We start from the raw sequence: 24,334 nt of genomic DNA on the forward strand, positions 1-24,334 counted from the left end.
TCGATCCTGGACGTTTTTCTGGTGGAGACGAAAAGCGAAAACGCCCGTGCGTCAAGATTTCGGCGTCCGTTACAGATCCCCAGGTGGTCAAAATTAAAAGAGTGGGGGTTCCGGCTAGTTGACAGTCCATAATGCTCTCACAGCAGAAACAGACAACGCACAGAGTAAAGATCGCCACACGCAAGCACTAACTTCCACATAACTTTTAATGGAAAAGACGCGAGATATGGCGCTATCTCACCTGATGTTTCGTACAAGCTGTAAGTTTGGTGTTGCAGGAAAAAAATACCGATAAAATGCGGATCGCTCTTGAGCGAGTGCCTCGCGGCGACCGCCGAGTCCCCGGCTCGTGCAGTGGCTTGAGAAAAAAAAAATCTCCAAAATTCTAAGACACATGCACCCGGAATACAACAAAGGGAGAAGACAGGCAAGAACAAGATACTTGTGCAATAAATTTACCGACAACCCGGATGTCTATTATACAGACTTTGCAAGAAATCCCGACCGCCAGGCCCACGTTGCAGCGGTCGTGGGTTCCGAAGGGACAACAATGTCAGCTTCAACAGTCCGAACAGCCGACACCGATGTCGCAGATGAGACAGCCATCACCCTAGCGGCCACTTCCAGCAAAAAGCCAATATTACAGTCATCACCCAATCACATGCGGGCGTGCCGGCATTTCCTATCAGGGCGAACATCTCCGCATGCGCTCACACTTCTACAACACGCCAAACTCTACCGACCATTCACATTGTTTGGAAGCCTGGTCACGCCTCCCTCCCTGGGAATGAGGCATGCTCACGCCGCTGCCCTCGACATTTTACACCGGGAATTCCCAAGGGACGCCGGCGACACACCTTCAATCGCCTCGGCCAGCCACTGTTCCAAAAACATACACGGACATCTTATACCATTATCGCCGGGAACGCCTCTTTTACCCTCCTCCTCACCCGTCACTCAATACACAAGACTCTCGAATTTGGCGCCGAATCCAAACACAGACTTACTACAACATGACAGTTTTACATCACATTTCACCAACTGTTTTTCCCTACAACTGCACAACATGCAATACACCAAACACCCCCTATCACCTCGTATGGGAGTGCGTCAAACATCCCAACCCAAATCCACCACCTACATTGGATTGGAGCAGTGGGAACACAGGCTGTCCAGCTTCCAGCTCGAGGATCAGGAGTGCCTGATCTCCCGGGCGAGGGCTGCTGGGGTGCCTCAAGGCGGCCTGGACTCAGGCCACTCTCCTTTCCTCCTCCCCTTTCCCCTAAAAAAAAATAAATGTTTAACAAATGGCCCCGGAACAAATGGCCCGGAACTTATGGTTCCGGAAATTATGGCCCTTGAACAAATTGTCCCGGGCACCTCTTCGGGCAAAATGATTCCGCAAAACCTTACGTTGGTGCTTTCAAGTTGCTGCATCTTGCTGAAGTGTTGTATCGCCTTCTGTAACAAAAACTGTCAGCAAAGCATAGGTTCATTTTAGTATGCTTTTTTGCGCACATGCATATGCATGGAGTAACACAGCTGGCCTGTTTTCGGTATTTTTTATTTGTGTTTCCGCCGTTATTTTCCGCTTTTCATTTCATTCTTCGTTTGTTGTAGATGTATTTTTATTTTTCTTTAGTAGTTTGTAATATTTTATATTTCTTTTGTATTGTACTTATCAAAATTCCGCACTACAACTTATGTCTATTTACGCTATTGTAACTGTTAAACCGTTGCATCCGCTAATTATATATTTTCGCTAGTTCTTTCTACGGCCCTTTAAAATTTTCTCGGTCACCTCCACACTCCCTTCCTGATCAGGAAAGATAGTTTGACAAATTTCTGCTAAAAAGGGCAACGAGGGCCAGCTCCAGCAAAAGAAATATTCTACCGAAGCAAGCCACCTACACTTCCCCCCCCTTCTTCCAGCAATGGTGCAGCTTCGGCGTGGAAACCAACCAGACTCTGAAAATTTGAGAACCGGCAAGCGAGGCACGCTACCGCGGCAACTTGGAGACGGCGACAGGCAAAACGCGATCACCCGGTCGCCGGCCGGCCCGGTCGCCGGCGCACTGTCATGCCCGTGCACGTCCCGCCGGGCGCGGGCATGCACTCGGCTGCAGTCTGCGTCAGCCGCAGTGGACGATTCTGGAATGTTCCTCGGCCGTGCGGTGCTTTGCTGAGAACTATGGGCAGCCCAGGCAGTCGTAAGCCGGGCGTGATGAGTGCGTGCTTCGTGCCGGTCCTTTCCTGTTCCGTTCGCGTCTCGACCTGTCGCGAAAGGCGTCGAAGCGGGCGCTCGCTTCAAACCCAAGCAGCGGCGGGAAACGCTCCTGATGCAAGCAGGGCACTTCCAAGGATCCATGACGACGCTACGGTGAGTAACATTTCCTTCCTTTATTTTTTTACGTGCGCGGTGGGCTGTCGAAGAATGTTACGCGCCGAGGCTGTATTTAACATAGCTGCGGGTTTAACGTATAACTGGGTTTTGAACACAGCATAAGGCTGGGTTCAAACTGTTGCCGGAACTGTCATAATAACTAACAGGTCTCTTCGATTTGGCCTGCACTTTCTGCACGAGTTCCGAATGAGTTCAGCCAGTTCAGCGCAGGCGCCGCCACTGCAGAACCGGTCCTGCACTTTTGTCGTCTGCTTCTGCACCTCCTTTCGGGGAAGTGCAGGGAAAGCCGTGAACTCATCCTGCACTCTCTGCACCGTCGGTAAATCGAAGAGAAAAGTGCAGGCGGTGCGCGCTGCGCTCGAAAATCGAAGAGGCGAGTGCTGCACTACCTGAATGAGTGCAGCGAGTGCAGCAAAATCGAAGACACCTAACATTTCACGTTTCAGCCAACCGGACTGCGTGACATGCCGTTTTTTTACGTTCATATAGGTTATGATGTGGCTTTCGCGTCGGTAGTCTGAGGGTGTTTTTGTGTTTTGTGCCTTCACCGGAAAAGCAGTCGTCGCACCCTGGAATCGAACCTGCTGCCTCGAGCTCAGTAGCCCAACACCTTACCCGCTGAGCCACGTACCGCGGACGCTCCTTTTTTGCTCTGAAATTTCTCGCAACTGGCACTCCCGCAAAACGGTATGCTTGATCAATACAAAGGTTTGATTGACCTTTTCAAGTACCTAACGAGACTTGCTCTGCTTATTGTTTAGCGGTGTAGTCGTATACGTCGGTGATTTAGTAGACTTATGCCAGTTGGAGTCGTCGATTTGACGTACGTATCAACTTGTTCATTAACAAATACAACACTCATATTAGGTAACGTCTCCCTGTCTGACTAGGTAATGAAAAAATACAGCGTGGATGTAGGAAAAGGGCCTCTGTACTCTGATTTACTCATTCTAAGACATTAACTACGAGCTGCGCTGTTTAATTGTGCGTTAAGGCATAAAGTTGGGCTAGTTGGTTATCTGACTGCATTTTACTAGCGAAAAATAGACGCGGACGAAGAAGAAGTACACAGGACACTCTAGCGAGTGTCCTGTGTGTCCTGTGTACTTCTTCTTCGTCCGCGTCTATTTTTCGCTAGTAAAATGCAGTTAATTATGCGATTTAGGCGTTTAGAAAAAACGGGGGTGGGGGGGCACTTATGGATCTTTATCCCTTTCTTCTACCCCCGAAATGCAAACACTTCTTTAGGCGGGGAAGTTTATGAAACACGGAACGAAAGTTCCCTTCTGTTTCTCCGCGATTACACTGGCGGAGTGGAGGCAGAGGTGACAGCAAAACTGCCAAAAACGCGACGTTTGATTACATAATCACCCTTATCATTATCCCATTTCTGTCCGCTACAGAACGAAGACCTCTCCTGTAGACATCCAACTGCCCCTGTCTTGCCCCGACCGCTTTATACTGGCTTTTTTAGTCCAGCCTCTCGGCCGGCATCTACTCCGTTTCCCTGCAGGTGATCCACCGCGCGCGGTTGTCACTTCTCCGCGTCACATGTCCAGCTACTTCCCTTGTTTCCCTTAATTTGAGCTAGGATTTCTTCCACTAGAGTTATCTCCCTAATCTACAACGCCCCTTTCTCCCTCGCTGCTATCATTCTTCCTTGCGTGGTTCGTTGGGTCGACCGAAGTTTTCTTTCGATGTGCACAGTTAGGCGCCCAAATTGTACTCCGCAAGTCATCACCGGGAGTACGCACTGGTCCCAAGGCAGGCCATCACTATATATAAGCCCCTTCTGTGGTCCATGAGAAATACCTTTTTACTGCGCAGCACTGCGGTAACTTACGCATAAGTTTGTGCAAGACATATCCTTTATTATCGCGGAAGCGAGGGAAGCTGCACCCCCGCTTTAAAGCAAACATATGTAATGCCCGCGATGGGTTGCAGCGATGCATTCGAAGGCAATAAATACTGCGTGCGTGTGTATTTTCAAATGTTCGAGTTCTTTTATTTTTCTTTTACATCTCCCCTGCCCGCACGAAATGTGCACATGGCGCTGGCTGTGCACCTGCTACAGCACTGAACAATTTTAACAAAGCGGTGCGTTAGCAACGCATGTCGCCATTGCGACGAGCCACCCGGAGAACGTCTGCCCTTTGTAGCACCAACTTGCACCGAGTTGGAGCTACTTACCGCCCACTCAAAGCTATCATTTTCGCCGGTAGTGAACAAGTTCCGAGCACTTGCTAATGGCGTGATGGCACCGTTAAAGATAAACTACCCGTTAGGGCACCACTTGCGGCACTTGCGACTGCTGTTCAGTGGCGTCGCAAAGGGGGGCCCCGGGTGCCAGCTCCGCAGTAAGGGGAGGGGGGTGCCACTTGTGCTTCTCCAATGTGTAATGCGGACTTCGAAAACTGGAAGGCGACTGTAACGACACCGCAGCTATGGCCTACTCAGTTTACGTCTCCACCAGCCTATTCAAATTTGCTTCCTATTGTAGTATAACGGAAGAAAGCGAGGATAATTCTGGCATCCAATAGTATCCGGCTTGAGGCGGCAGGATGAGTGGAGGCGAAGAAGGAACTATTCCTGGAAGGGGGGGGGGGGGGGGGGGGGGGGACGTCGGTATGACTGCGACGCGCGGAGGGGCGTAGCGAGCTAGATTTGTTTTTCAACGAGACGACAATAGGGCTAACGAAGCCCCTTGATCGCGTCCAGGACCACTTTTAGGGCGGCGGACGAGAACACTACGGGGTGGGGAAGCATCATGGCCAACGAGACTTTGATCATGTGTCCTCGCCGGCTTTCCACGTGACTGCTTTTGCGCACATGAGATGTTGTGTACGCGCTCATGGAGAATGTTTAGCTTTTTCTGGCGTCTTTGCGGTGATGCATCGGAGACCGTGAACTCCGGTCAGCTTACCAGATTTTCAGAAGGAAACCTATGTGAAAATGACTTGAAAACAAAAGGGGAGGGAGGGCGAATCTTGAGGAATCTGGGACGAAGAATTAAAACAAAGATGAAAATAAGTGCGAAACATGAAATGCAGGTTGGTGCGAAGGAGCTTAGTATACCGACTGAGTCTGCGTTGCGAGGGGGGCGCAGTGCGGAGGGGGCAGCTCAGCTCAGGTGTCCAGTCGGGCCGTCGCCATTTCCGTCGGTTGCACTTACGAAGCAATAGCGAAGGATCTGAAATCGGGTCGTTGATTTTCGTTCATCGTGCCCAGCGACGCAGTCAGTGCATGGCGATTGCACAAAGATGGTGATATATGGTAGGGGCGTGGTACACTGTACCCATGTGGCGCCGTGTAATTATACTAGAGAAACGAAGGAAGAGCTTTTTGAACAAATTATGGAAGAAATGGAACAATTATGTCGGCATTCACTTTATTTACGTAACTGCAAATCAGGTAAAAATCTAACTTTTTTTTATTCTCCTGTCAGTTAAAAACAAAGTAAATGAGAATTTGCGTGTTTTCTATGTTGCGCACATATATAAAGCGAGTAGCCTTGTTTTTTTTTTTTTCTTTTTATTCCTGGTTTTCGTGAGGGGGTCCCACGCACTTCTAAGTGGAAAAATATTTAAAGCTCATGACTTAAATATTTTGCTTTGGCAGATGCATCTTTAAAGGTGGAGGACGAGTAAAAAAAGGACAGGGCAACAGAATTAACTGCATAACAAAGACATAAACACCTAGTACAATTACTATCTTACACTATTCGACCCGCTTAGTGTAGCCCATGTCCGAATAGGGTCGGGGAACGATACGAAAATTGGGGAGCGTGAGAGGGGCAGTTTCTGTGCCAGGCGACGCGTATGCCGAGTATTTTTTGAATGCTACTAGAAAAAAAATGTCAAAGACTGGGACAAACGAGAGGGCGCCAGGTGTCGCATACAATGTTTTTTAGCTGAATTACCGTCGTCATGCGTTGGGGAGATGAAAAATTTTCGTGAACGAGTCAGGTAAAGGAAGCACGACGTCCCGCTAGCTAAGCATCGCCATGTACAGCGAAACACCAGACCGCAAAATAAACTTCAGTGAAACATTCTGAAAGCGTGACAAACTGGACGAAAAAAAGTGCGGCTTAAGTCCTGCGTATTTAGAGAGCAGCAGAGAACACAACTCTTTCCCTCTGAACCCTCCCACTTGTGTGGACGCAGGCACAGCGAGGCGCTCTGTCAGTGACCGGCGCCACAACGCGACCCCAGTCACCTCTGAGGAGGGAACCGAGCTGGTTCCCAAAACGTGTGGTTCTTGGTTAGTAATTCAGGATGGAGAGGGCGATTTTATTTCCTCAGCTACTGACAAAAGGTTCATTCATCTAGGAGCCGTCTTGAGCTAGTCGACTGCACAACGACGTGAATGAGGTAGTTGCCGCCAACTTAGCGGAATGGGCGTGACCGAGCGGCTCTTGGCCTGCGACGGTGAGGCTCCGATACACTCAGGTCCGTACGAATACTTTACTCGAGTTCCTTCTTTATCACTTGGTAATCTCCTTCAATTCGGATTTTCTTTATTGGCTGACGGCTGCTTCAGTGGTAAGACCAAACCACGTTTTATACTGTTTTCATTTTCTCTAGACCCCAATGTCAATTAACGTAGTTGCAGATATACGATGGAATAATTGTTATAACGTACGAAAGGAAATTACGACATCGTCTCAGACAAACAGCCACACCACCAGCCGTGCGCTGGCCGTAGACGACTCGTATACGGCCAGTCGGCTGTTTTCCCGTTTCATGTCCTCTTTCTATCTGCTCCCATTCTCAGTAGCCAGATAAAAATTCAAATAAAGAGAGTTGACAATGTATCTATTTTAAACCTAAAACTCGTAGTAAAAGCGAATGCTTCTTGGCTTCTGAAATGCTCATCTGGAGAAATTTCCAGCGTGCAATTGTCACAGAGGCTGTCTTGAGGGACAAACAGGTAGGTGAATATCTGGGGCGGCCATTTTCTTTCACAATTTAAACTACTCTTGCTGCACAATATTTAGAAATAGCGGTATAGTGCCAGTCCGAATATTGTTTAATTTCTGGAACTTGATTCTCCCCAAACCTTCTTTCCCGAGGCTCCGCCTGAATTTACCTGAATGAAGCGACTAGTTGTTTTGCTTGTGTTGCTTTTAGACAGCCCTATCGTTGCTGGCTACCCTCCCCCAAGCACGCGTGACGTCTGCACGATTTAGTCGGCACAGCGGGCTGCAGAGATTTATGAATAACTCTGGCTGCCGTAAGCTCCGAATGCCTCTGTCGCTACCTGACGAGGGCCGAGACTCTCTCTCTCTCTCTCTCTCTCTCTCTCTCTCTCTCTCTCTCTCTCTCTCTCTCTCTCTCTCTCTCTCTCTCTCTCTCTCTCTCTCTCTCTCTCTCTCTCTCTCTCTCTCTCTCTCTCTCTCTCTCTCAGCTACACTGCTCTTGCAAGCATCCATTCACTATAGTTATCGACTGTAGGATGTGGTACGCTCTCGCTGCCGCGTATCAGCCTTCATTTTCCCCATACCCCGCTCTGGTTTGGCGCATCACACCCTGTCTGCCGCAGGTAGCTCTTGGCCACTTTTCTCGGCTGATAACGGTGTTTTCGTGCTCACATCACGGTGCTCTTACCTGTTCGGGTTTTTAGCGATGCCAAATTCACTGAAAAAGCTGGTGTTCGTCTATTCGTGATTCGCAGCCCAGTGGACGTCTGTGGTTTTCTAAAGCCAGCTCGTGTAGTTATTATGGTTTAGTTTGCACAAATAACACACGGCTTCTTATTATGCTGCTTACTTGTCTGATATATTGCTGGTTATTTATAAATAACTGTGCACATCATGAATTATCTTGTGACTTAAGTTCGCATTGCATGTTGTGCATTATGCATGCTTGTATTGACATTTCGAAGCTAACGCAGTCAGTATCTGTGAAACGTTTTTTCATGGTGGTATCTAAATGAAAAATACCAAATTGGTCGAGACCAATTATTCGCTCTTGTCGCGCGACCAGAGTGACACAAATCGCTTTTGGTAGCTCCAGTCGCAAGTATGAATGGTATGGTAACAATAGAAGTCATGGTAACAATAGAAGTCATCAATATTATTATTAAGACACTAATACTAGATTTATTAAGGTTAATTGTTTTGTTTACGTGAGGGGGTGACAAATTTTCTGGGCTCCGGGTGCAACTTTTACCCAGCAACGCCACTGCTGCTGTTTGAACAAGGCGATAAGATACGAAGGGAGGCTGCCGAGGGGTTTTGTAAAACGGACGTTCTCATTTCGAAGGTGTGTCCACCATCGGTCGGAGATGGTCTGGTGCACACGTGGCGAAGACGCCTTCACGGCACGCAACACTCGAAGCTTGGCCGGAGGAGACGCCGCGCCTTTTCCCCACGTGCTCTGCGTGCCGCGTCTGCAGCTGCGCCCGCCGGGGCGCAAGTGTTTCTCGCGGTGCTGTTGCTGTCGTGAGTGATAGAACAGCGACGTGCATCGACAGCGAGCGGCCCAGCGTGAAGCCTGCGTTGGCATGGCAGCAGGAGAGCTCTTCCCGCTCCCGTTCTGACCTTTTGGCACCCTGACGTTGGCGCGGAGACAGACGGGCCGTGTACGAAAAAAAAAAAAGTAGACTGCGTAGCCGGAACGACCCCGTTGTTCGTACATCGACTCCCTTTGTCTAACTAGCTGTGCCGTCGGTCCGGGCGGTCACTCCGAGCACTTGTTATTATAAAGTTTTAGCAGTCCGTCTGTTCCGTCGTGCTCGTAGTTACCGCGTCTGCGCCTGCGCGCGCGGAAGGGCGAGGAGGCGTGGCGAGTGCGCGCACACGACGAAAGCCGGCCCGGGGAACTAATCCCTCTACCGCGACGAATGCACAAGTGCCCAGACGGGTCCCGGTCAACACGGTAACTAGGTACACGACGGAACAGACGGACTGCTAAAACTCTATTTCTTGAGCAGACGTGTGTTAGCTGCTGTATGGAGCATGATTGCTGTCTACAACGATTTAGTCAAGTTTCGACTGGAGCCACTATTTTTGAGTGGCTCCAGTTTCGACCTGAGCGCTCCGTCCGCGTGTAGACGTCACATCACCCATCCATCTCTCTCTCTCTGCCTGCCTGCCTGGCAGTGGGAATGCGGGAAAATTTTATCGAACGAACCTGCGTCACATGCATCACGGGTGCAGCGACAGGTGAGAGGAAGAGCGCGAGGGGACGGGGAGGGAGTTGCGTGGCAGGAGGGGCTGCAGAAGGCGCTTTTCTTTCGACTACGTTTGCAGCGATGCAAGAAGATACGCGGGCATTTTTTCCTCGCGAGATCAATCTGTTCTGCTCTCTGAGTGATTTGTCAACATATTGACACTACTTTAAAGACGGGACGTTTAACTTCGGCGGTATGGGCTGCCATTACCAGCCGGGCCTCTCGTATGCATAACACTGTGGCGAGGGACACGTATTCTCGGCTTGCAGAACATGGGAGGACTTCGAGCGGGGCAGCCAGCTGTGGCCTGGCGAGGAAACCCGCGCGTCGTCACCCCATGCGTGGCTGCCCATGCGTGCATGTGTGGGTGACTTGCCTGCGGCGAACGACCCAGGGCGACTCACTTGGCAGCGTCGTCAGACCTTGAACTCATTTTTCTTTTGGTCTGTCTGCGCGCTCTGGTGAAGCTGCGCGGGCTATTTTCTGCGCGCGTGCTGCGCGGGTTTTGCCCCGACCGACCCAAAACGACAACCGTTTCCCCCTGCCAGACGGCCGAGCTCCGCTTCTGTTTTGACACGGTTCTCCCCAGGCTCCGTGCACGCGTAAACAAGCACACGCGCTGGGCACCAGGGCACTAAGTAGAGAGAGCGGGATGGTGTGGAGAAATCGGCCGAAGTGATCCAAATGCCGCTCTGGGTGGCGACATCTGTTGTTGCTAAGGTTAGAAACTGCGAAGAAAAACACAAGAGGAAGTTCCAAATGGGGGGTTTGCCCGAGGAAGTTACGCCTCTCAATTTAATTTTGCCGCATTCTCATTGCCGCGTGCCATCTGCTGGGGCATCTCGTTCGCGTTTGGCTTGGAACAGCTCGAGCGGACATATTGTTTCAGTGTTTGCTTTTACTTCGGCTCTTTTCGACGCCGTTTCTAACGCACGGATTTTTTTTATTTGCTATCATAATATCAACTATAAAACCAAAAACGCTTGTACTCTCGGTGGTGTACTTACATTTAGTAGTTCGGAACGACCTTGCGCGTTGCGCTGTTGTTTGCCTCGCAAGCAGCAGCGCCGTTTTCTATATCCTGGTGGTTCGGGGGGTCATTTCTTGCAGGAAAGATGCCACGCATATCACGGGCTCGGTTCGTAGCATTCATATTACGTAAGTGTCGGCGCCCTGTCCAAGACAGCAACCGCCTGGATTATCACGAGTCACGCACGGGCGCCCACACAGAGAAGGCATCTGAGGTAACGTCATGGTAACAAGACCGATAAGAACGAACAGTTCAAGTGGCGCGGACGAAAATACGTCAGCTGTTGATATTGCAGCCGACCAGTCAGATTGCAGATAATACAAATGGCAGGAAGGAGCCTAAGCATCCATCACGGCCGTCTTCCTTTACACCGTGTCTCAGTATCGTTGGCACGGCATGCTGCAGGCATAACGGGTTATCACCTGTTATCAGGTGATAACGGTGATAACCTGTTATCAGGTGATAACGGGTTATCGACCCGTTATCACCTGCATGCTGCAGGTGATAACGGGTCGAGGAATCGCCACTCCTTTACCGATGCTCTAGCGTGCACTACAGACAACTTTAATAGTAAAAGTGATGCGCTCACAGCGGCATATGTCCGGTGCAGCGTGCCTATATGTAATACTTTGTGTTTAAGCGCTCTCAGGTTTTTTTTTTGTGTGTGTGTGGGGGAGTGACAGACACAGACCAACATCTTCGCGTTTAGTTAGACTGTTAACGACTCTCGTCTTTAATCATCGGTTGACAGCTGTCGTAAAACAGCCAGAAGTAACACGGTCGAGAAAGTGGAAAGTCCGAGCCTGCTTGCCGCGATATTTTTTGCAGTCCGTACCAACGTTACTAGCATAAACTCCGTACCGCGTCTTTTGGCTCAGAGAAAGCGCGCACGCTTTTCGCTCTCGCCGAACCGAGTCCCACGCTGGGATGTTGCGCAGCACGTGCGCGGTGCGTGTGCGTCTCACACCACCACGCTCCGTCGTCGCTCGCCGGCTCGTCCCTTCAAAGCCGCCCCTATCGCAGCCTCCACTGCAGCGGCGACTTGCGAGCACTTCAAGGCCACTTTTCTATTGGTCGGCCTTGGATCATCGCCTCTCATCGTCACGTCCTCGCCCAACCGTCGCGTACCGCGACGGTGCAAAAAAAGGATCGCTCCCTCTCGCCCGCTCGACGAGGGCTGTTTGGACTGGTTTGCGGAAGCGTGTCGCTTCCGGGCTTGACTCGCGGAGGAGCGTACGCTACCGCTGCGGCGCAGCATGGTTTTCATGGCGGGATTTTTTTGTTGTCCGACGAGAGCTTTGTGCTATTTCCTCGCCCTCTTTTTTTTTTTTTTATGTGGCTGCGCAGCGTGACTGGCTTTCATAGGTTTAACAGCCAGGCTGCTTGCGAAATACGCGCCTGCGTTTTGCGCGCACTACCTCCTCCCCAACATCTGGCAGTCACCTATTCCTGGGACAGCCGGGTTACTCCGCCTGCAAATTCCTGCGCAATGCTGTGGCCCGAACTCGTGGAGCACAAAACTTTCAAGGTGCACGGACAGCAGCCTACATCGCCGTCGGCCAGTGCCTCCTCCGTGTCCTAGCCGAAACTCTACTGTTGCTACGCGATGAGAACTTCCACGATTCGGACACGAATCGCGTAATCTCTTATCTAATCGTGCATCTCTGTCTCACGCGCGCTCTCTCTCGGCTATGGAAAATGTGAATGTTGACAAGGCCTTGTCTGAAATGGAAGCTGACGCGCTTTTCCTGCCCAGATCGTTATGTGGGAGGCATACTTTTGGGCGTGCTGGATTTCATTCGGCCTAGCTTTGCGGTCCCTTTACTCCACACTTCACCCCCGCCTAACCCACATTCACGATCTTTTCAGTTCTCACAGTCTTGGTTCCAGCTTAATTAATTTGTGACCTTGATTTTCGTACACAATTTAATTTCATGCAGAATTTAATTTCATAGGTGAAATTAAAATTTATTGGACCGGCAGAAATCAGTGCGTATCCGTGAACGGGGAATCATCGTCTTACCCACAAATAACTGGCGGCGTACTTAGAGGAAGTATACTGGGTCCATATCATTCGGCAACCACTAAGGCGCTTGGTAGTTATTTTCGGGAACTAAGTTCAGCAGCGCTGTGGATGCATTAAGAAAAGTTCAGAAACTGTTAAGGACCATTTCCTTTAGTGTCATTTTTTACGGGGAAACAGTACGATAACGTCCTTTCAAAGCTTAGTAACCTTTTCAGGCTGTACGCGCGCAAAAAAAAAAAAAAAAGTTTGAAAATATACAACACTAAAAGAGTGAACCTGCTCTACCAATACCAACTTTTGGTCTTGTATAAATCGGATATTAAAAAACAGCAAACATAACGCACGCATCTAATCGAGGAAAAAATCGTAATTGAACATAGCCAGGTTTCGTGACGTGTTTTAACCGAACAGCGCTGTTTCCAAATGCTTCATTTCAGCCTCCTTTTTCAGCACAAAGAAAGTATGAAGTGCCGTTCTAGAAAGCGTTTGCAATGTATTTAGAGCGTTTGTACTTTTAATCTTTGGTGTCAGTGACTATCAGATGTACACAATTGCCTGTCTCTTCATAGCACGTAGCGTGAAAATTTATAACTGTGTTTCCTTTGCTGCCTTTTGTGTTGGTTTTTGTTAAGCTGAAGGTTAATCTTCGTCAAGCTGCAGCTAGTTCTCCACGCCCCATCACAACAGCTGTTGCGCACAAGTGACGATGTCTTGTACACTTTGCGAGAAATAAATTCAAATCACATACAAAACCTCTTTCGACAGCTGCAAGCGGATCCAATTGTATTCACTGCAACGCGCGTATACGCATTGCGTCGTGTATTACACTGCGACCTGATTAGCTCATTCGAAAGACTCAATTGAATTAGGGTGCGTGGTCATCGTCCTGTGTACGTCGTCTCAAAAGGTCAGTGCACAACTTGAGAACGCACGTCAGCGAAAATGTTGAAGTAGGCCTTGATGTTCTGAACGCGAACATTGTCTCGGCTGATAAGCCGTACGGCTCAAAAGCGGTATCCTTGTCGAGACATATGAAGGGGAATGTGTGCTCGCCAAAAATGGTTACTCGGCTCTATTGTGATTATCATATTCTTATTACCATCGCTACTTCTTTACTGGTTTTTTAAAGGTTTAACGCGCCGACGCTACACAGGCGATGAGACTTGCCGTAGTGGAGTGCTCCGGATTAATTTCGACCACCTGGGGATCTTTAACATGCGCCGAAATATCGAACACACAGGCGTTTTCGCTTTTCACCCCCGTCAAAAAAGCGGACGCTGCGGCCGGGAACTTCCTTTACTGCTTCATTGCTATTTCTATTTCGTTGTATGTAAAGTGTGTTAAACGTTTTGCTTGCTGTAGCTGCATCCTAGTTTTTTTATTAGTGCGCTAGCACAAAGGCCTATCGGCTATATTACCCATAGACACCTTAATTATTATTATTATTATTGATGTTGTTGTTGTTGTTGTTGTTCACCGCTCCCAAGACACCTTGAATACTAAATTTGGTGCGTTCATAAAATAATTCGGCAAAACCGGAAAACGTTTTTTTTTTTTTTTCGGGGGCAAAAAACAGTAAGATGACTACATTATTCTAACTCGTGTAGTCAGTCAGTGTTGAAGAAATAGAAATGTAGGGCAGGGATAAAACTTTTGTTTGGTACAAACCACGGCCGTGTAAACCAGCTAACAACCTACCGACAACAGCTCGCTCACCAGCCGCAGTTAGCCGCAATCCGGCAGGAACGACTGTTGCTGCGAGATGGGAAACCACCGAGGAGAGGTCGCAAAACGCATTGATCATTGTCAGCTCAAAGGTCGGTACATTAAACCTGCCACGAGAATTTAATACTATCGCGTGATGGTTTCAAACTCCGACAGCACAAGAGGCCTCGTTCGCTTCCTTTTGTGGCTGGGAATTTTCGCGAAGCTGCGGCCGTCGCTCTTTCGTTGCCAGCCGTTCGTTGCATACCCGACTGGCTACGTGAGCGCCGAGACGGCTGAGATTCGTCCTTTCACCATTGACGTCACTATGACGACACGAAAAAAATAAAACTAAATTGGTGCAGTAGCGTTGCCTTGGCACGCTTAAGCGAGGTTTCAAGCCGCGCGAGAAAATAGTGCCTCTGCCCTTGTTTATATTAACTGGCAAAAATCTCAAATTTGTAACCAAATTTAAAAAGATTGAACGCTAACTTCTTTTTAAGTTATAAATTTGAGGCGATTGTATTACTAAGCGGTTTAATATTTAAATTAGGTTCTGCGCAGTGATACATTTAATCAGGCTACCTTCTCAGCTGTTTACCAACGGGTAGTCATCTGACGGTTTCTTCGTCGCAGTGTTGTGTAGTAATGTCTCGCTTTTCGTAGCCGTTTGCATTTATTTAGAACTTTTTAGCGCTTCCGCGGCTTCATCGAACATATGCTGGTCGGGAAGTCAAGCTTGGCTCGACAAAAGTCCGAGGTAAGGGGACGATTTTTACGGTAGCCCGTACTCTGGTCGGCCGCTTTTGTTTCGATCTTCTTGGAAGGGACGCTGTTGCCTCTGATTTAAATATAGTGGCCCATAGGATGGCATAATACCGTAAATACTGTTTCTTAATAGCCTCCTGTTGCACTCGTTGAAGCTCTAAAGCAGAAAAAGTAAACGCAGCGCGAAAATTGTGTCCTTTTTGACCTTACGCTTGCTCACACTTCTATTACGTGCCTCTTACGTGCGAAATGGTTTTTCTCCTCAGCTTAAACCGCAGCAGAATATTTTGTCATATTTACTGAAAGGCAAGGTTATCTGATGACGCATTTGATGCGCCCAAAATTAATGCTTTACGTGACCGTCTCGTTCGGGGTCGTCTGCTCGCGGTGAACATCCGACAGCAATTACGTGCGTTATCGTTTCATCCTTGCTCGGCAAAACAGCCCGCTTCCGTGAACCTTTATCGACTCTGTGTTGCTAGTTTATTCACTGCGTGCCAGTGCTGCTGCGCTCGGAGAGGCCGACGTCCTCCTACGAGCGCATCGCAACTGTTCCGCAACGGCGGGTGGGTGTGGCTTCTGTGGGCCCTGTAGCTGCAATTGTTCTTTTTAGGCAAGGTAGTTGTTGCTCGAATTTTTTTTTCTCCGCTTCCACTTCAAATACCTATCGTTGTTTGCGCGATACTTGCATTGTGTGCGGTTTCTTCGTGTTTTTTTTTTTTTTTTTGCGCCTTGAATTTGAGGGTGCTAATATTTGATAAATGTATCAGCGCGCGTCCGTTCTGGTCTGCAAAAGCTTTGTTGAAGGAAATGCAAATGTTGGACGTCGGCGAGGCCTTGAGAGCGCCGCCGCCTGGCGCAGCCACCTGCGCCAAGCTGTCTGACGCAACGAGCGTCTTACCTTGTGCCAACCTGCGCGAAAGAACAGCGGTGTGAGCAGCAGGTTTGGAAGCCTGTTCGTTGCTAACCGTGTGGTGGACACACCCAAGTAGTTTGTCACTCGCCCTTAGCAAGGCCCCCCATGAGTACCCTGACCGGCCGATGCGATCGAAACATCACGGGTAGCAACACCGACAAGTGCTCTGTTCGGAGTACTCGGAACCTGACGGCCGTGCGCCGCCTGTCGTAGTTTCTGGGAATAGGAGAGCAGTTCGGCAGGCGCATTGTGCGTCTGTGTTCGCATTATTTCCTCCTTAGTCTATTGCTTGTAGTGAAATCGAGTACTCCACTCGTAGCGGAATTTCCGACCTTTCAAAGCAAGCTGTGGGTGCCAGTACATCATTTGTTACTTTTAAGTAGAAATGTTTGATCAAACAATAGCCATCTTCAAGCCAGTCTGCATCTGAGCTCTAAAAGGGTGGCAGCTCGTTTATTGCTTTCCCCTCCACGAAAAAGCAAGAACTCTGCAATTGAGACTCTTGTTGCCACGATGCAGAGCGGATTTTTGTTTTCGAGGTGTTTTCTCGCAAGTGAACCAGGCAGTCTACAGCTGTGAAAGGGACATCACATTGGTGAAATCACAGCTGTGCTGAGGCACAATGTAGAGTGGGCCAAGTGGTTATTTCAGGCCAGCTGCAAGTCTTTAAAGTGCCCTGGAATCTTGCATTCACAGGTGTTCGTTTCTAAGATCCTTTAGAACGCGCTGCAGCTGAGAATTGAACCCATGACCTTTTGCTAGGAGTGGAGTGCCTTAGCCACTGTAGAGGGTGATGTGGAATTAGGTGCCAAATTTGTAGGCAGTTCAGCAAATTATTTTTTTAAAGCAGTCACGGATTGATGTGGCAAGTATATACAATGCCTTGCTTTTTAAGCACCGTGAAGTATCTCACAAACATGTCCTTCCAGCGCATCGAAGTTGTGCACACGCAACAGCAGCTTTCACAAGGTGCCGCCCTCTCTCCTTTTCTGTTTGCAGTTTGAAGTGGGTGCGTTTAGCCGTCAGTGCAGCAGCTGCCATGTCGATCCAGTCCGGACTGACTGCAGACTCTGCCATCAGCCTGGTGCAGCAGTACCTCAGGAAGGAACAGCTGCACTGGCGGCCAAGCACCTACGCCTCGCAGGTGAGCAAGGTGACCCCGGCACGCACACACCTCCCATCTGTTGTTCCCCTCGTCGGGGCCCCGATAAGCCTATCTCCCTTATCGGGCACTCGGGGAGCTGGCTGCTCAAGGTCGTCCAGCAGAGTCCCTGTGGTGGTTCTGTTGGCTGTCCTGCTGTGGTGACCCCGTGCCTCAACACTGTGTGTTGGCCTCATTCCAGGGAGAAGAGATCACGTCCGTCCAGAGGAACCACACGGTGAAATGGCTGACTGTCCTCAACCGGTACCTGAAGTTCAATCCTGAGACCCTCTTCCTCTCGGTCACACTCATGGACGAGTTCCTCCTTTTGGTTAGGGTACGTGCACTCGCTTTACTCTTGTGCTCAACCCCTCGGCCCTTGAATGATAGTGGCATGGCAAGCACTGCTTCTGTTGGCTTCTCGTTGCCAAGAGCCGCCCAGAACATTAACAGGTCACACAGGAATTGGATTGCAATGGTAGGAAAAAAGGACTTCGATGCAACATACAAGAGCTAGTTTTACGGTGTTTCCAGATTGCCATTGCTGCCTTGTGAGCGTAGCAAGAGGTGCCGAGATTCGCAGTGTAACCCCAGTGTAATTGAGATCATCGCTGCTACAATAGCCAAGCGGATACATTTGCTGGCAGAATTGTTGGTCTCATTGGCTGTTGTTATGTGCCTTTGCTAACACCCCAGTCCTTGTTCGTATTCTGGTTGTGGCCGGAGCTCACTTTACAGGGTGCTATCATCTCCCAGTCGCACAAAATTTCTAGTTTTAATTGCTGCAATTTCTGAATTGTTGCCATGTCTCTTGCGCTTGCTATCATTGCTTGAACTTGTGCCTGTGCCAACCGCTCTCGTAATGGGCATGCTTGTAATTATACAGTGGCGTGTCTCTTCCAATTTGGTGCAGGCACAACCCAAGTACCTGAAATGTATTGCTGTTTCGTGCTTCTACTTAGCGTCCAAGATCATTGAGGAAGATGAGGCGAGTGCTGACTCATTTGTCCCATTTCTTCCTCTCCTTGTCCACTGTTGCCTCGTGCTGATGCCACCTTTTCCCCCCTCATTGCAGATGGTCCCACATATCAAGGATCTGATCAAAAACTGTGACTGCATCTTCAGTGTGTCTGAGATTACCCGCATGGAGGCTGTGATTCTCAAGAAGCTCAAGTGGGACCTTTGTCGAGCCACGTCGCTTGACTTCCTGCACGGGGTGTGTGGTCTCGTGTGTTCGCCTGCACTGCATGCTCAGGCGGGCAATGTGTTCGCTTGCTTCCAATTTGGGGTCCGGTTTTGTAAAAACGTTTGCCCATGAGTTTGTATTTCTAAAGGCGTCCTGCCTAGTCCAGCATAAGGGTCGTGTTCAGTCATAGACGATTACACGGAGTATGAACAGAAGGCATGTATTTAGTGGCTTCTTTGTAACTAGCTGTAATTCTGTCTGGCACAATGTGGGCTAAATGGATGGGCAGGGCTTGAAGGGTTAGTGGGGGTGGGGGGAGAACAGCTGAATACTTTAAACAGTGACAGCATGAAAGAAAGAAGGAAAAAAAAAACCTTTGCTTTGGTTACAGTGACCTTGCTGCGTGTGTGAAGGTATACTTTTCTGTTCAGGCTGCGGCTAGGGTGTCGTGCGAGCATCAATCTCCTGCCACGTTAGCACTAGCCACACAGCCATGCATAGCATGGCTAAATGGCATGGCTGCATCTGGTCGCGTTACGGTCAGACGTAGCCATTGCTAGAGTTCTGTGTGGCTATCTTGTAATTTTTGTGTCGCATCCACTGACTGAGTTCTCTGCCTGCCCCTTTGACATGACTGCGTGGGAAGCCTGCCCTGCGATGCCGTCGCATATCATGACGTTGCCGTGTGCTTGCCACTGTGCACTGCAGTTCTACGTCCTGCTGTTGCTGAACCGGAGCCTGCTGTTGCCGGACCAGACTGAGCAGCAGCTGGCGGCCCTGGGTCCCCTGCTGGAAGCCAAGCTGCAGATCTGCCTGGACCAGGCGTCCCTGGCGGGCAGCCGGCCCTCCACCCTGGCCCTGGCCCTGGTCAGCCTCGAGCTAGAGACGTGGACGCCCAACTGGTTCGTCATCACCATCGCCCTCCAGAGGCTCGTGGAGGTGAGCCCCCCTGTCCCTGTCAGAGGGGAGCAGTCCGTGCCCCCTTGGGCAGAGCTGAGGTGACCGGCAGTGGCTGTAAAGTTTAGCGGACTTGTCTAAGGGTACCAGTTGCCATGACTTTCCCAGGTGGTCGGAAAAATAGGCGAGTGACGCATCACTTCTTGGGCGACTCGGCAGCTGCATTTTTCGTGCAGGCAGATCTCGTTCGACTTCGGACTTGTACATGGAAGATGTAAACTTGTTTGCTTTAAAGGAGCCATGAAGACAAAATACAAGCTAGGTTTATTAGAAAGGCTGCTAAGTCCCGATAACAATGATACCAATATCATCGCAATCTTCGAACAAATAACGTAGTTATGAAAGAAAACGTGTGAAGCAGTCGCGACCCCCTAGCCAATTTCCCGCAACTTTTCTATGACGTCAACCCCCGAAGAAAAACTCCCACCTCCCCTCGCGGGAACCCCTGTGTAGATGCGACGCATAGGCGGAGCGGCGAAGGGACCGCGTTTTATAGCGCGCATAACGTTGAGGGGACTGCGTAAGCCGGTCCCAGTCGATGACGACGTTGGCGTACTTGTAAAGCGGCGTGGACTCTAGGTGTTTGAGCCAAGCATGGATGATGCTTCGCCGGAGAACGGCACACCAGTTATATGCGCAGCACACCCGAAGGAGAGGAAACCGCGGAAGAGAGTACTGCACATGCGCCGGCCCCAGCGCGTCTGCCGCGGCTATGACGCAACACAATCTAACACAATCCACTTTAATCCAATCCACTTTAATCCAATCCAATCCAAATCCAAGCCAATCTGAATCCAAGCCAATCTGAATCCAAGCCAATCTGAATCCAAGCGAATCCGAATCGAATCCAAATCGAATCCGAATCTGAATCGAATGCCGCTCGCGAGAGAGTGTTCGCTATCGGAGAGGAGAGGGGGTGAGCGGCGGAGAGCGCTGCTGGTGCGGCGAGGAGAATGGGGGAGGGGCGGACAACGCCGACGCCGGAGGGAGAAGGCGAGTGAATCAGATGCTCTGCATCTAAAAAACAGCCTAAAGCGACACCGAAATTGAAGGCCGCAGCGTAGCTGCGCCTGCATCTCCGCAAGCAGTAGGCCCCTGCACCGCAGCGCCCTCACGCCGCTGTGGTCGATGCATGTACTAGAGGTCGAACACGACCAGGTCGCGTTTTTCACGGCGGCAAATGGTCGGTGTCAACACCTAAATATATTCTTACACTGTGATCTTAATGAACTACCTCGTCTTCTACTTATGTCACAACGGGAGAACGAGACTACCAATTTGTATTGTTTAATCTCTTTGTTGTTGCCTTCTGCTGGGAAACAAGACCTGTTTGAAGCCTGCCTGTTTCTGACCCCTGGTTTTTGTTGCAACAAATCTTGCGCAGGTTGAAAACAGTGACGTCATTCGCTGCCGAGAGGAGCTGGCTTGCATTTTTGCTAAGGCACGCACGGCGGTGTCACGGAAGCATCGACACTCCGATTCCCAGAATGCCCACAAGCCGTCAAAGAGAAGGGTATGTACCAAACATTGCGTGCCAACCCTAGCACGAAGACATGGACGGTAAAGAAGTTACGCTTGCGACCTTTTGTTCATGTGCAGCTGGAATGACAGCTGACTGGTGTGGTCATACAGTTGCGCTTGTTAGGCTCCAAACAGCGTGTTCACAATTCATGCTTGTTTACTAATTTTGGCAAGAACGGCCTTGAGGTAACCTTAGTAAATGCACAGATATGCTTGCTGCCATACACCATGCTTCACAAGATCACGCACAAAAGAAATGGTTCAGGGTGCCTAGGTAATTTTTTGTCATTGTCCCAAAACAGCAATGAGGGCATTTTGTAAATGGGTCGTAAGTTGTTGGAGTGAAAGTACCGCACACTTATATGCTCGTAAATCTGTGACATTCCGTGTGGTGGGGCTTGACAAAAAATTAGGCTGGATGAGCAAGGTGGTCAAGTCTGCTCACAAAATGCCACGCAGCCAGAGTGCAAACTTAAAAGCAGAACACTCGACAAATGTGGAGTAGATGGGGGCAGTTGCTACACAATAATCATCCGAGGTTCATTTAGTTGCGGATGTCTCCAAGATGGCAGTGATTGAAATGGTTTTATGTGGTGAGGGGAGCAAAGTGGTATCGCAGCACGAGTGGTTCGACCACTGTAATGGACTGCTGCTGAAGTGTGGGACCGTCATAGCAGGATCGGTGGCCAAATGTGTGAGATGCAAAAGTACGTTCGTTTTGCGAATCGTTTGAGCACAGCTGGGCTTCTCAAAGTGCACCTCAAGGTCAAAGGGGTCCTCTTCTCCACCATGCAGATGGAGACGACGGACATCGAAGATATCTACGACAGCCTGAAGCGGCTGTACGGCGACGAACCTGCTCCGACGACTCCAGCCGCCGCCGGCGTGTCCTGTGGCATGCACCAGGGCAACAGCGGCCTGGACATGCCTGGCTTTCCTGTCCGCGCCATGTGAAGAAGAAGAAACCACCAGGTGGAGGGGAGGGAGGGAAGAAAGCACGCATCCACACCCGGTGCCCGGATACGCCTACCTGGATGACCCGCGTCGCCTAGTCCATTTTGTTTTTCTTTTAGCCGGGCAGGTTCATTGCAACGAAAAGCACTTGCCAGTGTGTTTTAGGTCGCCCGCGGAGCAGGAATGTACTGGTCTAGTCGCATGCCACGGAGCAGTTATGCATGGCTTTACGCCTTCTTTCCCCGTTACAGCTCGCTTGTCTGCCTTTACAACTTTACATTTTACCGTCCCTTCGTTTTACATTATACACGCCCTGTGTCTTACATTGTGCCTGTACATTCGCCTCTTATTCTGTGGTTTTAGACTCCCTCAGCTTTGTGAAGATAGTGGCCAGGCTGTTGGAATTTAGGGTCGAGGCGTAGCTTGCTGCCACCTTTATTTTTCCCTTTTAATTTTCCCTCGTCGCTCTCTTCTTTCCCTTTGTTTTTTAGAGTTGCTTTGGCATCTGCACATTTAGTCGCATTTTTTTTTTCAGCAGCCATTGTCATCGTCATCAGTTAACACCTGCGACATTCAAATGACCTGAAGTGTAAGGGGCGCTAGATTTTAAAAATGGAAGAAAATGTGTGCTTTACGCGGAACAAATGCCTGTACTTTTGTTCGTTTTTGTCCTTGTGTGTGTGTCTGTGTGTGCATTGTACAGCTGTGTGGACACATTGTTCTTAAAAGTGTGGGCAATGCGAACCCATGCTCCCCGTCCCCCGTTAAGAAACCACTTGGCAAGATGCTCTAGAGAAAAGGTCACCAACGAATTGCCAACTTGGAGGCATGAGCCAATCTCGGGGAGCGCAGGCAACAGCTCACCCCTTTGCCAACGCTGTTTGCAAACGTGGAGCAATAATCGTGTCACACGGCTCTTCAAGATGTCGTTTTTGGTTGTGTTCACCGACTGCTGGATACCACGGTAGATGTCGCTGCTCCATTTGTGATGCGGTCGACCCTGAGATTGGCTCGTTCTAAGTGCATTTTGTGGCGGATAAATCTTTTAAGGGCATGTTGAGCGAGACTGTTGGTCAGGGTTCACACTGGGTATTCACAGGTCCATTGGCGTGTGCGACATCTTTGTTTTGCATTTTTTCTGTGTTCCTCGAATGTTGCATCCACACGTTAGCAAACCTGGAGGGAGAAAAGGGAACGGGGGGAGGAAGTACGGGTGCGGAGAGAAATGTAGCCCCCCATCTTGTCTGTTGTGTCACGTGCTTGTTTTTTAACCCTGTGCCCCTTTCCTTGTCTGCTAGAAAGGAATTTTGTTCTACAAAAGTACATTGTAAAAAAAGTGTATAATATGTAAAAAATGTAAAAAAAACTCATACAAGTGTTTGAAAAACCAAAAAAACATTGTACATGAACTTCATTTCATCACCACTCTTCAATGATTTTTAACTGTGCAAGGCACGTGGTTTTAGTGTACTTTGATTTGATGCCCCTGACTACCTTGACTTTGTGTTTCCCTTAAAACGATGAAAAAAGCTGCCCAATACCGTGGGAATTCTTTTTTGGGGGCATTAAAAAGTATTTATGGAATGCGTGAAAATGTGTTTTGTTTCATTGCTTTGTGCATGCTGCTTTGCTACGATGTGCCGGGAATGCCTATGTGCTAGCGAACCAACAAATATAATAAAAAATTAAGTTTTTTCTGCTGCTTCTCACGGGCTGCAGCAGTGGTGGAGACAGCGATGTTGCTTGGTTGGACACATCATGGAACTTCACGGCTCGCAAAGTCCCAAAGTGGACTGATCAAGATGGGACTTGCACCAGGGTGCAGGCTGGGACTTAATGCAAGGGTGGTTGGGCCACGCTCATTTCATTGAAAGCATGAAGATGTGGAGAACATCCATACAAGCAGCCGCCTATTGACCGTTTCCCTAAGCCAGCTTAGTGGAATAACTCGAAAAATTCAACTCGTCCGCCTAGAAAATCAGAGCCTTCAACAAGAACTCGTATCTCTGCGGGCTGATCAGTGTTCCTTCCGAAATGAAATCGCCATTCACAACCTGACCACACCTATGACCTCGGCACTCGTTGCACCGAACGCCCCAGTAAAAACGTGACTCGTGCCCACGGAAGAGCTCTCCCTTGCGCCCGTAACTCCGATGCAGTCCTCTCGTCCCCCCTCCCGGATGCCAGGGACACGGCGTCAAGCTAGCTTAACCACCATACTTCGGTGGAATTGTAGAGGCATGAAACAGAAAAGAGCAGCTCTCCAATTCATCTGCACCCTGGACCAAAAACCAGTTGTTATAGCCGTTCAAGAGGGCAACATGTGGGTAACATTACCTGGGTACATATCGTATGGATTAATTGGCACCTACCCAACTTTAACCTTTGCTAATAAGGCCGCATCAGCTGTTCATCACATCACACCACAGCACGGATGTAACCACACCCTTCTGGGGCTTCTGTCCCCGTCCACCAAAACCAAGTCCACCATATTCATACTGAATATATATTAGATAGTTTTAGCTGACCGTTTTCGACGCTCCGCTCCGGTGTC

The 24,334-nt window shown here is 49.5% G+C and overlaps 1 protein-coding gene across 2 annotated transcripts; it reads left to right on the top strand.

The window, feature by feature from the left end:
* The first annotated feature begins 2,199 nt into the window (after positions 1-2,199).
* Positions 2,200-23,374, top strand: LOC144173885 (cyclin-I-like). Of its 2 annotated transcripts, none has more exons than XM_077702188.1 (8): positions 2,200-2,380; positions 17,021-17,165; positions 17,365-17,499; positions 18,076-18,150; positions 18,238-18,378; positions 19,057-19,287; positions 20,690-20,818; positions 21,622-23,374. In XM_077702188.1, the coding sequence occupies exons 1-8, from the start codon at positions 2,340-2,342 to the stop codon at positions 21,778-21,780; spliced, it is 1,056 nt and encodes a 351-aa protein (XP_077558314.1). In that variant the 5' UTR covers positions 2,200-2,339; the 3' UTR covers positions 21,781-23,374. The 2 variants fall into 2 exon arrangements, with proteins under 2 accessions (XP_077558314.1, XP_077558315.1); XM_077702189.1 differs by lacking the exon at positions 2,200-2,380 and adding an exon at positions 14,923-15,097.
* The last annotated feature ends 960 nt before the right edge of the window (positions 23,375-24,334 follow it).

Source organism: Haemaphysalis longicornis, unplaced genomic scaffold (assembly GCF_048455015.1).
Source record: "Haemaphysalis longicornis isolate Haplotype H1 unplaced genomic scaffold, Haemaphysalis longicornis Haplotype H1 scaffold_3, whole genome shotgun sequence".
In the NCBI taxonomy this organism is placed as follows: domain Eukaryota; kingdom Metazoa; phylum Arthropoda; class Arachnida; order Ixodida; family Ixodidae; genus Haemaphysalis; species Haemaphysalis longicornis.

Bases quoted from the DNA above. Each gene is read 5' to 3' on its own strand.
- LOC144173885 (XM_077702188.1), top strand. From the start codon at position 2,340: ATGCAAGCAGGGCACTTCCAAGGATCCATGACGACGCTACG. The intron at 18,151-18,237 runs GCGAGTGCTGAC...CCCTCATTGCAG, and splicing joins AGATCATTGAGGAAGATGAG to ATGGTCCCACATATCAAGGA. The intron at 20,819-21,621 runs GTATGTACCAAA...TCCACCATGCAG, and splicing joins ACAAGCCGTCAAAGAGAAGG to ATGGAGACGACGGACATCGA.